We start from the raw sequence: 13,471 nt of genomic DNA on the forward strand, positions 1-13,471 counted from the left end.
AGCAAGAGCTCATGAGAATCATATCTATGCAAAGTACAGAGACTGCTGTGGGAGCAGATGAAAAATAATAAGCAAATGAAATCCTGCTTGCCACATCTGGAAAGGAAAACTCAGGTATGGCAAGGGTTAGATCCATAATCTCCAAATTACATGTATGCATGCTATGAGATAACATTGTGGCTTATGAGAAATAAACTATGAAATAACTGAAGCCTTCTGTAACCCCGAAATTTCCACAAAGTAAATGAATCTCTTTATAATTGCTTTGGCCGTGCTACTTAATTAGCCTCATGAACCTGCTGGCTGGCTGGTTGCAAGCAGGGAATAAATAGTTCAGGAAGCTGTTGGGATGCAACCAAATGAATTGGAATGTATTCATTTGCATACTTGGATCGCTTTCTCACAGTCTGCCGCTCATCTGCCACCACCTCCAATTTTAAAAGATTTATTTCTTAGTCAACATAAAAGCAGCTGCAAATTGCAATATCCAAGCAGCTAGTGTGCCTGTGCAAAGTTGCTTGGCACAATGTTATGAAATTTAGCAGGGAACATCAAGGCAATTCAATTAGGAACTTACTTTGCATGTGATCAAGGGAATATCAACAAGGTTTGCCCCAATACGATTGCTGCACAGTTCTCATCACGCATACTTGTAATTCACCTCTACTTAGGGGAGGTAATTTTTTTGGTAGAGATGTAGGAGAATTACCTCCCTCAGGTGTGGTTACCTGTTATGACTCTGCAGGAATTGCCCCTCTGAACTTGCCTTTTTTTTAGCCAGGATTTTTGAATTAAAGGCTCATTCAGAAGCTCAGCAGGTGGGCTCAACTGAGGGAAGGTGATTCTGATTGTCCCGCCACTTTCCATACTTCAAGATGCGCCAGAGCCTTAGGATATACCCTCTAATAGATTTTATCACAGTCTTTATGAGTAAATATCCATCCGTCCCAGGGCCCAAGAATAATTTCTTTGTGTGCATTCATAATGCCCTCCTCTTCCTCCCTCCTCACATCCATCCCATGATGTCATACATGCACTTTCATGAGTCGTGAAATAAACATTCATATTTCATTTCTGACATGCCGGAAATACCATGGTAATGTTCACATTCCCCTATATTGTCAGTCCTTGGCAGGTGGATCCCCAAGTCCCTCACAGCAAGCGCTCAAGTGCATCGGTGGAAGTAACTTTTATTAGAGATCTATACAGTCCAAGTGATCTATGCGAATGCATCGGCAGAAGTGACTATTCAAAAAGGGATAGTGGGGCAGCTAAGGGGGAGGGGAATGCATAGGGAGAGAATGGAGGCTTGCGTGGGTGTAAATGCTCTTACGTCGACGTAAACCCCTCTCTGCCGGCACCTGCCCGAGGCGCATTACCGTAGATGGTTTGTCGCTGGTGGGAACGCTTGGTGGTCAGGCGAAGGCGTAAGTATGGTGCAAAGTCCCCATGCCGGCATGAAAGGGGGTGGGGTGGGGGGCATGAGTTAGTCCACTTCCAAAGCCACTCCAGACCCAGGAACATCCCCTGCAGCGGCAGAAAGTTACACCACAAAAAAAGGAGGTGTAGCCCATAGGTGCCCATTGAATGGAGAAAACTCAGGCCCCTCTCCCAGTGCCCACCCCCACCCCACAGCCCGAAGGAGCATAGGATGGGAACTACCATGGGGGCCAACGCACATGCACTTCCGGGGTGGTTGAACCCCCCTCCCCGCATCCAATCACTTGCTCATGCACCCTACAAAACGTCCAACTGCACAGCTCATGACCTCAGGTAGGTGAGCACACAGCTGAAGGCTCTGTCCATCTGCCTTCTGCCATGGGGACTTTGTGCACGAGGTGGGAGAGTGCACTAGAGGGGAAAACTGGGAGAACTTAGTGGAAAAACTGGGAGAACTTTGCACTCGCTTAAGGGAAGAATGGCAAATGTATTGTCGAAGGCTTTCACGGCCGGAGAACGATGGTTGTTGTGGGTTTTCCGGGCTGTATTGCCGTGGTCTTGGCATTGTAGTTCCTGACGTTTCGCCAGCAGCTGTGGCTGGCATCTTCAGAGGTGTAGCACCAAAAGAATGGCAAAGTCCAGAATGTCTGGCTAACTAACAATAACCACTCAAGTCTCCTTGCAGGTTATCTGACTCTGAAGTTCCAGCTCAGTAAGGAGCAAGGGAGCACTTACAGGTAGGAAGAGATGGGGCGGCAGTTAACCTGGCTCTCTGATTTGTGTTGGCTTCCCCATCACCTGAACTCGCCTGACCACTAGCCTCTTCAGGTGAGGGTCGGCAGGAGAGGAGATGGAGGGGGCAGCCCCTGCCTGCCCCAGAGGCAGTTGCCCAGACAACTACTCTTGACCGGGTGTTTGTAACTACCTGTTGACTTTCTCCCTTAAAGGTAAAATCACCCCAAGGCAGAGTGCTTCCTCGCCAGAGGGTCATGCATCATCTGGTCACTAGCTGCACCTGTGGGGCTGCCACTGCTGCTCTCTACTCTGTGCATCTTCCCAGATGTTGGAGTGTGGGCTTGGCCTCGGCCATGGACCAGGCTGAGTTACTTGCAGCACATGTGTCTCTTTCCCTTGCAGGCATGTCGTGACTCGTCTGGGAGATGACAGAGCATGTCTGCTTCAGTCCCCCCTGGTAATCCTCCACAAGTGCCATTCAGATTCAACCCAGGGAGCAGTTTCCCAAGGCAATCCGCATCTCAGCCTCACCTCTGGGAATGCAGAACAAGGGCTGCACAAACTGCCTTGGCTCCCTTTCCAGCCGAGGGAACTGCTGTGTTTGCATGCTTGCCTGACATTGCTAGTAGCCGGCCCCTCAACTCCCTGTTGGAATGTCCTCTCACACATCCCTGCAAATGTTTCAAGTGGCGTCCCATCCAGCCTCCCTGCCCCTTCCTCTCCTCAATGTAACTTCACTCAGTGGGGTGGGAATTGAAGTGTGGCCCATGAATGTTTGCGAGGGTGTGTGTGTGGACAGAGGACTTTCATTCTCTGATAGTCTGAGCTACTGTCATTTGATAAGCCTGGAAGATGGTTGCTGCATGTGGGAAGTTGCTGCCGGGGGGTGGGGTGTGTGTAGTTAATGGGCATCCCCCTCCTTTTCACCATTCGTGGAAGCAGGGATGGACTTGGGAAATCTAGCATGGGTAGGAGCTGTCAGTCCACGCTGGGGGTGGGGGGCACCACCCCAGGACTGGGGCATGGCTATTGAGGTCCAACCTGTGTTCTTGCATTATAGGGATGCAGTGATGTGTTCTACCACTGCCGCAAGTTTGTGGGCGCTTTTCATTCCCCTCGCTTCCAGTCAGCCTTCTGGCCTCCCACATGGTTTCCAACAGGCATTCCTGTCACTCATTGAAGGACTCGCCTCCCCCACACCTGCCTCTCCGGAACCTGGGGACTAATTAGGGTTACCAGTCTCCAGGTGGTAGCTGGAGATCTCCCAGAATTACAACTGATCTCCAGGCAACAGAGATCAGTTCCCTACTATTTAGCCCTACTTTTCAGGGAGGGGGCACCTGTTTCTTGTGGTGGTGGCAGTGGTGGCGATGAAGGGATTTGCTGGCGCACCGAGCTGCAGCCACCAGCCAGGCCCTCATCAGAAATAGGGGCTGTATGGGCAAGAGGGTGGGTGTCCAATCCGCACCATCAGTGTTACCTTTGCCCCCTCTCCCCGGCAGGGATGTCTGTTCCCTGATGAGGGGGTGTTGGTGAGCAGCGGGGATTGCGCACTCCCCATTGGCTGCACCTCTGCTTTCCCCTTGCCTGCCTGTCAGGGGAGTGGTGCAGTCATTGGCTGGTGTGGGTGGGGTTGTCAGGGGAACAGCGGGCGTGTGCTCTTGGCTGCAGCTGTGCCTCACCTCGCTGAGCTCGGCCACTGGTGGGACTCTCCGGCAAAAGTCCATAGGGAGGAGTGGGGTGGCACCGCATTTATGTCCATGCACGAGCTACAGCACTGTCTCATGGCTTAGGATTGAGCAGTTAGTTATAGGGAAACTTCCCGCCCGTTTGTGGGTCCGTTAATATTCTGGCGCTAAAACCTCAAAGAGTTACATGGGAACTGATTAGTTTAGGCTAGACATAATAGAGAATGAAATCACCCCAGTCTCTGAGAAAAGATACATCGCTCGCTGCCCGCAGCTTGCATCCAAGGACACTTACCGTAAAAGTGAAAGTAAATACTTTCAACAGATAACAGACAACCCCCACTGGCCCAGTACATTTCATGTTAGCAGTTTACACGCTCTCAGATGATCAACACGGTGTACAGAATACAACCTCAGCAAACATTTATGATCAGCACTAAATGCAGAACACATTAATGGCAGGTATGCAGGCAGGCATACATGACACATATCCTTGGTCTCTGCTCAGTGCTAAATCTAAGTTTAAGTATTCCCAAACAGGGACCCCCCCCCCCCCAGGTATATTTATTGCCTACATTTTACAGATACCATGGATAGCCAAAATGACAAATAACTGTGTTCTAGATGAAATTAGGCACGCTTGATCTCATCAGATCTCAGAAGCTAAGCACGGTTGGCCTTGGTTTGTAATTGGATGGGAGACCAGGGCTGCAGACGCAGGCAATGGCAAACCACCGCTGTTAGTCTCTTGCCTTGAAAACTTCAGCAGGGGTCATCATAAGTCAGCTATGACTTTATGGCCCTGTTTACCACCACAGATCAAATCAAGTCTGAATTCTCCCTAGAAGCTAAAATGACAAAACTGAGGCTATCATACTTTGGTCACGTCATGAGAAAGCAAGACTCACAGGAAAAGACAATAATGCTAGGAAAGGTGGAAGGCAGTAGGAAAAGAAGAAGACCTAAAAGGAGATGGCTTGAGTAAGGAAAAGATGCCACGTCCTCCAGTCTGCAAGATATGAGCAAGGCTGTTAATAATAGGGCATTTTGCAGGTCTTTCATTCATAGGGTCATCAGAAGCAACCCCACGGCAGGTGAGACAGACACATACTTGAGAAGGATGGGGCTTAAGAAGCAGTTACTGTCATACATTTTGCAGATAATGACAACACAGGATCTTTGTGCCAGTTCCGAATGGTTTGCGCACAGAAAAGTTCACCTTGCAGCTGGATGGAATTTGTATGATGTGGAACTGTGAAAGAGCATTTCAAACGCTATCCTGGGTCCCCCTCAGGTAGAGCCTGAAGTTATAATACAATCATAACATTTGATTTATGTACCGCCCTTCAGGACTTAACACCCACTCAGAGTGGTTTACAAAGTATGCTATTATTATCCCCACAACAATCATCCTGTGAGGTAGGTGGGGCTGAGAGAGCTCTGAGAGAGCTGTGACTGACCCAAGATCACTCAGCTGGTTTCAAGCGGAGGAGTGGGGAATCAAACCCGGTTCTCCAAATTAGAGTCCTGCCACTCTTAACCACAACACCAAACTGGCTCTCCTAGAATTACAACTGATCTTCAGAGATCAGTTCCCCTGGAGAAAATGGCAGCTTCAGAGGTCAGACTCTATGGTATACCAAAAATACTAGGTGAAACCTCTCCTGAAATTCCCCCCTGAACAGGCACCCCTAGGTTTGCTAATCTTCAGGTGAGACTTGGAGATTTCCCAGAATTACAACTGATCTCCAGTCAACAGAGATCAGTTTCTCTAGAGAAAATGGCTGCTGTGGAAGGTGGACTCTATGGCATTGTACCCTGCTGAGGTCCTCCCCTCCAAACCCTGCCTTCCCCAGGCTTCACCCCAAATATCCAAGAATTTTCTGGAATGGAATGAGCAACTTTAGCCCCAGCTATGAACAAACATGAGAATTGGGAGAAGCCTTCAGTCTGTGACTTCTTTCTTTGAAGGATTTCTCAGAGTGGCTTCAGGAACAAGATACATTCAGAGGGAGCTAGATGTGGAACTGTGAAAAGAAATCATGTTTGCAGAAAACAAGCATGTTAGTAAGAAGGGTTCAGCCTGGATTTTTGCTTAATTTTTTTTCAGCTGAACAATGATACATGTTGTATTGTCGAAGGCTTTCACGGCCGGAGAACGATGGTTGTTGGGGGTTTTCCGGGCTGTATTGCCGTGGTCTTGGCATTGTAGTTCCTGATGTTTCGCCAGCAGCTGTGGCTGGCATCTTCAGAGGTGTAGCACCAAAAGACAGAGATCTCTCAGACACTGAGAGATCTCTGTCTTTTGGTGCTACACCTCTGAAGATGCCAGCCACAGCTGCTGGCGAAACATCAGGAACTACAATGCCAAGACCACGGCAATACAGCCCGGAAAACCCCCAACAACCAATGATACATGTTCCCTACGCACTTGAAGAGCTCTCACACTGGCAATTCCTCCCCTTACTGCTGCTTGAAGTGGTACAATCCATAAACAAACTACCAAGATTCTGGTGCTTACTCTGCTCCTAGGCTCTACTGCTTCTGTACAGCATAAAGCTCAGTTTCTTGGCCTGGTCTAAGTAGGCAGCAGAAAAAGATGGCTGAGCTGACTGTACCACTCTGCCTAAAAATGGGGAAATTAATGTTTTATATGCTCTTCTCTATTTTTTTTTAAATTCCCAAGACAAATGTAGCAGAGATGAGGCTTTCGTACTTTTCTTCTTTGTGCAGTAGATGATTTATAATTGCAGTTATTTTTTTTCCTATGTGTTGGAGAGAGGGTTGCCAACTCAAGCTTGGGAAATTCATGGAGAGTTTGGGGCATTGCATAGCAAGGGATTTCAGTTTCGCATAAAGTGTATGGCATATTGGGTTGCCAGGTGCGCACCAGTGGTGGTAAAATTGCTTGTGCAAAAGTGATCACAGGTGATCGGTAGGAGTTGGCAAGCCACCCAGGGATCACCCACCACTGGCAGACATTCTGGGCAAAAGGGGGCATATGCCTCCACACCACAATGCAATGTTATCACTTCTGGAAATGACATCACATGGGAGGTGAGACAGCACAGTGGGAAATCTAGATGAACCACATAATGACAGTTTATAAAATTTCTCATCTTGTTCTCTAGAAGTTCAGGATAGAATCTTTCCTCCCATTTCTAGTAGCAATAAGAAGACAGGTTTAACATCGGTAAGTTTCCCTATTCATTGACAGATGTTGCTAAAACTCGCCAGAATCAGCTAGGTTTAGCTGTAGGATGGCACAGTAAAAATATAAAGATGGTTCTCCATCCCTTGCCAGAGAGTGAATACAAAGACAAAAGGTGGAAAAGGTACCATAAAAACACAGTTCCTGCTCTGCCTTAGAGGAAATTGGTTAGTTTAGTGTAGTGGTTAAGAGCGTTGGACTCTAATTTGGAGAACCAGGTTTGATTCCCCACTCCTCTGCTTGAAGCCAGCTGGGTGACCTTGGGTCAGTCACAGCTTCTAGGAGCTCTCTTAGCCCCACACACCTCACAGGGGATGTTGTTGTGGGGATAATAATAACATACTTTGTAAACTGCTCTGAGTGGGTGTTAAGTCATCCTGAAGGGCGGTATATAAACCGAATGTTGTTTGTTTATTGTTGTTGTTGTTATAAAAAGGGTTAAAAGACTATTTTTCCTATGAGCCTGTCCTTTAAAGGCGCAGGCTCCTATTCTCTAGTGTGCTCTATTGCCAATACACAGGCATTTCTAGTCTATTCTATTGTAAAAGTACAAGCATGATTTCTGCATGACAAAAGGCTCTGTCCATAATCCCTGGAAGAAACAAGTTGCCATATGCTAGCTGTTTTTTTTTTTAAAAAAAGCCCCCACAGTCACTTGACTCCAACCAGTAATTATTTCAAGACTGATGGAATAGTTGCACATTAGAGACTCCAGTCTGGGACAGCGGCTTTTTTTCCTGAAAGAAACTATTTCAAAAACTGGAGTATGCTTCAAAAATCAACATAGCTATAAAAATTGAGGCTCTTTTTCGTAAATACAGTACTGTATGCAATATAGCATGATGAATTCCTTTCATATGCAAGTGATGCTTTTGTTCTGGTATATTTTCTCATTTTCATTTAAGTGACCTGCCAGTAAAGCTAAAAGAACAATGCTGATCTCAAGCCCTTAATACAGTGCTAAAATAAGATCTGTCCAAGCAACAATCTTTCTCTAGGAAGCTCCAAATAAACTTTTAAAAATTTGTCACAGAATCACAGAATTGGAAGGGGCCATACAGACCTTCTAGTCCAATCCCCTGCCCAATGCAGGATGTACCTAAAGCATCTTTGACAAACTCTTGTCTTTGGATCATTTCTAGCAGAAAGCCCTTTTAAAAGAAAAAAGAAATAATACATCATAGATTTACTACTGGATTTTGCCTATAGTAAAATGTTGGGACCTATCAGGACGTTTCCTGCCATATAGCTAGCAGAATTCCTCAGGTAGTTCTCCCCACTCCTCTGATTCCCCAGATACAGATAGTATTCCACTATGTTTTATGTATGTATGTGCCTTCAAGTTACAATTGACTTATGGAGACCCTATCAAGGGGTTTTCAAGGCAAGTGAGGGGCAAAGGGAGTTTGCCATTGCCTTTCTCTGCAGAGCAACCCTGGTCTTCCTTGGGCCAATGGGCCAATGGTGGCAGCATATTAGGGAAAATTCACTCTGAGTTCCCTTTCCTCACTAGTCCTCAGCAGTAGCTGGGTTAGGGGAAGTGAATATAGGGAACTGGCTACGTGTCTAATGAAGCCCCCGGGAAAGGGGAGAGAGAGGACAAGGTGTGGATTTGGGTCAGGGCTCTCTGCCTGAAAATTAGAGGTTAGCCAGGCACTGTGTTGTGACTGCCCTTAACTGCCTGTGAAGCCCCAAACCTGTGAGAGGGAGGTCTGTGGTGTGTGATGGTGTGTAAGGGAGTTCATCCAAGTACTGTTGTCTGTCTCAGCTTCTCAGATCTGACAAGATCAGGCTACATCATACTGCCTCCCCCTCCCCACCTTTTTACCTAAAGCAAAATGTCAATGCAAGCATGGTGGTTCCTTCTTAAACAAAATGTAGAAGGAATTTAGAGGTAAGCCGATAAGAGGTAAGAGATCAGTAGATATTTGCCAGAGGCCTTCCACACTTCTTTAGAATGCAGACTTAATATTTATCACACTTACTTAAAATATACTAAATATGTGTTATTTTAAAAAGGCAAGAGGTCCACACATATCTCGAAGTTGGTACTTTGTGAAGCACATAAGAGAGCTGGAGTAGGATCTAACACATCGAAGGTGAATTGAGACATTAAATCGGGCCCAGAGTAAACTGAGCTGAGCATCCCCTGTGGGGCAGGCAGTGCCACAACGGCCATAGCCCGAACTCGGGCCTCGTGGTAAGAATGGGTGTAGGCTCACCTGCAAAGCTATACTCGTTGCCTTCATTGCCATGGCCTGGGTCCAATAAAAGTGGTTGCTGCAGTGGCACCCCAACATCCGAGGACATTTGACTCCGCTAGTTTTCTCCTCGTTGCCAGTGGCCTGCTTGGGCAGCAGCCCACGAAGAACTTCCCTGCTAACTTAAAAGAGCCATTCTGCCACCCCACCCCCCGACAAAACACTTTCTTGGCCCATTGAAATGGATGTGGACAGCATAATAGCGCTGCCCCCATTTATTTCCTGTTTGAATTTTCTTTATTTAAACTATAAACTATACACCATAACATAATAAACAATAAACACAGAGAATAAGAAAAAACAAACAATTCTAAACATGACACACTAACAATACATATATCTATAAGAGGGGGAAAAAAGAAAAAAAACCCCTAAATTACACTACAAGTTGAGTTCCGATTTTCTCAGCAATAAGTATATATCATTTCAGTATATATCATTACTAGAGTCCCACTTATTCTAGGTTAGTCACAAAACCCCTCTTTTTTTCTATTGTTCATGTTTCTTAATCCATAAATCCAGATGTCAACAAATCCTTGTTATCCATTTCATGCAAAAAGTCTATTAACAGTTTCCATTCAGTCAAGAAGTTAACTAATGTCCTTTCTCTAATTAATGCAGTATGTTTTGCCATTAACGCAAACTCCAAAACTTTTGTCAACCATTCCTCCACTGTAGGCAGTGTTGCCCCCATTTATTTCAATGTGGCTTGCATAAGAGTGCTTCCTGGTGGCTTGCATTGAAAGAGATTCAATGATTTATATCTAGCAAGTTTGGAGCTGAATATTTTACCAAAGTTTTTAACACTGCACGCAATCATTTTTGTTTGCAAACTGAATTTGCTTTCCTCCCTTCTCCCCAAGATCATCTGTTACGTGATTGATTCAACATGTAGTAACAGTTTTGAAAATACTATAAATTTAGCCAACAGCAGCATCTGGTGATTAATTAATCAGAGAAACGATTAAACATTCGCAGATGTAAGCTATTAACTTACTGTTTTAATACGTTGTAGTTGCTGTTATGTATGCCAAAATATAACAGTTCCTATCATTATCCAAACTATACTTTTCTGTCTCAAATTCAATCATTTTAATCTCAGGAAAACACATAAGTTAACATCTTCAACCCTGAGTATATGATACACAAATTAACTCCTTCAGTTCTGGTATTCAGTCTTCAGTGTATATAGGTTCTGGTATTTTAAAGAGTAATCTTGTGTGCACACACAAGTTTCTGATGCTCTGTGCACATGGGCTGCAATGCTTGTTTCAGTAGGTAGGAAGCATTGCTCTGCATCAAAGAACTTGAGCAGAGATATCTATGTGCACAGATGCATATCTGCTCCATATTGGAGTGGTGTCGCAAGTTGCTATGTATCGCAGAAGATTTATATAGAAGTTAGTATTTATATAGTACAGTAGCATTGCTGTCTATAGCTAACTCGCTCCAGAATAATCTTATTAAAGTATTAGTATTGAATTCTATGGCCGTGACCCAGATAGAATCATATGTAATAATGTGCTGAGCAAATTAGTTTTTTTCACATACAGTTCTCATTTGCTAGATAGGATCTGCTTCAGAAGACTACAGATAGTGTGGGGATTACAGCACATGTTTTGATCATAACTTTCCCCCCAAGTTTATAAGCCTTCATGTAACTGTTAAAATAAGCAGCAGGTACAAAACTAAATTTTACTTTACAGATTTACAGATCTTTCTACCATTACACCTGAAATTAATTTCAAGGTCAATATAGCCATTTAATTTTTTAAAAACCCACATATTTTAAATATTTACCCAGAAGAAGCAGCTTGACTGTCCTGGCATCTCTGACTGCATCTTCTTGGAGTTTTTTTTCGAGTTCCCTCGACCTTTTAGCTGATTCTTTAGACTCAGAGCTCACTCCACTGCCCATACTGGGGAATTCAAGGGATCCGCTTATGGCCCCAGCAAACTGATTTCTGATTGGGAAAAGAGAGTGCAGCAGAGATGTTACAAATGAAGCTTAAAATTCCTTCTCCTTCCTGCAAGGCTGTCTTTACGCTTGGCTGTTGCTTTTGCTGTGCCACCTGTCCCAGGGGACGAGGCTGAAGGGATTTTGTAGATGCCTATGGAATTACCTTGCAATGAGGTCAGACATGTAAATGTCCCACGCTGCTATTTTACTATTTGGAAAATGTGTTTTTAGAAGCATCACCCCCCAAAATGGAGTTGACTTTTTACATCAGGCCAGGAGACCAGTATTCTGGCAAAGTTTCTCTGGGAGGAAAAAAATTATTCAAAGTTGAGCACTTTCACTCCTTAAGTGAGTAAAATGGGAAGAGAGAATCACCTTCTTCCCCAAAGATGAGCTCCAGCTAAATATGTATGATAAAATAGCCTCATACTCATTCCTTGCTATCATGAGCCTTCTTTGGTCTCTCAATACTTATCCCTCCCCCATTTCTAGGCTTGATTCAATTGCATTTTTGTCATGCCCTTTCTGCATGGAGCTTGCAGCAACTAACATGGGTTAGAATCTGAGAGCCAAGCTACAAGTGACGCCTTACACAGGTTGGACACTTGTCAGCTTCCCTCAAGTTTTGATGGGAAATGTAGGCATCCTGGTTTTACAGCTTGGTTTTACAGCTGCAAGACCAGGATGTCTACGTTTCCCATCAAAACTTGAGGGAAGCTGACAAGTGTCCAACCTGTGTAAGGCGTCACTTGTAGCTTAGCTCTGAGTTGCCAGGTCCCCCTACCTTGAGTGGGGGGGAGGGGGGCTCCTGGCAGGGGGGAGCACAAAGCGCACACAAAGCAAAAAAAAATTGGTTACAAGTACATATGTTAATGCAGAGAATCTTAAAGATTAATTTACAGTTTAAACCAGAGTTCTATTTGTTGGGAAGTATGGACAATAAATTGAAAAAAGAGCATGGTATTTAAATTTTATATATGGTAACAACGGCACGGCTCTTATATGCTCAAAAATGGAAGTGTAAGGAGCTACCTGTATTGCAAGATTGGACTGGAAAGATGAGGGACTTAGCTGAGATGGCCAAACTTACAGCGTTAATGAGAGATAAAACACTCTATATTCATGGCAAATTGGAAACCCTTTATGGACTAACTGTGAGAGACAAAGAAAAAAGAATTAATGATTTGTGGCTTTGATTTTTGTCATGTCTATAGCCCCTACACCCATGCCATTGTTCAAGGGGATACTAACGGCCAATACTGTGTTACTGTTTGATGTCGTATTGCCAGTGATATGTACATCACTGTTTGATTTCAGAGTGCAAAGACTATGTGCGTCACTTTCGTTCCTCCCTCTCACAGCCGGAGAACACAGCTGTGGGAGCTGTGGGTAATCTATTTCTTTGAAGCTCACTGAAATGACCTTGTAGTGTCTGAAATGTTACAGTTCTCTATGCCTTGTCTAGCTGATGTGTAAACTCCACAAAAGTTTCCCAGACTTCTTCCCGCTCAAACTTGTGGGTTAGAAGGGAGGGGAATGTTTGAGTAATTAGACCTGTATGTTTCCCAAGCCTCTATTCCTTTCAAGGAAGTTGTACTGCTCAGATGCATCCTTGCTTCTAAGTAAACTTATGGACCTGTGCATATGGAAAAGATCTGATTCCTGAATAAAAGTTATTGAACCAAAGACCTGTGTCTTGCTGTAATGATCCAGGGATCTGTCTGCCATATCCTGTCATCCATAAGCTGACAATTTTTAAGAATAAGGTTCTGAGATATCAAGAAGAAGAGACACAGAAAAAATATATTAATGAGACCACAAGCTGATTGATAATAAAGAGGGAAGTGTTGTTGGTGAAAAACTGTAATGGATTAATAATATGCCCATTACGTTTCTTACTGTTTTTACTTTGTAGATTGATTTGTAGGCCATTCTTGGCCCTTTGTAGTTGTCTTCTTGTTATGTTTCACTTTCTTTCTCTTGTTCTCTCTTTTAACTTTTCTACAGTAAAAATAAAAAATAAATTAAAAAAAAACAATGTGGTAGGGAGAGACAGCCCTACATACTCCAAAGTCATCTGGTATTTAAAAGGTTTTAGTTATGTATTTAATATTAAGAATTGCACCTTCCGTTATTGTTTGGGTGTGTTTGGTGGGGTGGCGCACAGGACATAGAG

At 44.4% G+C, this 13,471-nt stretch overlaps 1 protein-coding gene across 1 annotated transcript in view; it reads right to left on the reverse strand.

The window, feature by feature from the left end:
• The window catches only part of GNAT3 (G protein subunit alpha transducin 3), a 38,184-nt gene extending 26,792 nt beyond the window's left edge, over positions 1–11,392 (reverse strand). Inside the window, exon 1 of the mRNA XM_054988230.1 lies at positions 11,136–11,392. Coding sequence (XP_054844205.1) covers positions 11,136–11,253 — 118 coding nt within the window. The 5' untranslated portion in view covers positions 11,254–11,392. The remainder of the gene's footprint in view (positions 1–11,135) is intronic.
• Between the last annotated feature and the right edge of the window lie 2,079 nt (positions 11,393–13,471).

This window comes from Eublepharis macularius, chromosome 9 (assembly GCF_028583425.1).
Source record: "Eublepharis macularius isolate TG4126 chromosome 9, MPM_Emac_v1.0, whole genome shotgun sequence".
In the NCBI taxonomy this organism is placed as follows: domain Eukaryota; kingdom Metazoa; phylum Chordata; class Lepidosauria; order Squamata; family Eublepharidae; genus Eublepharis; species Eublepharis macularius.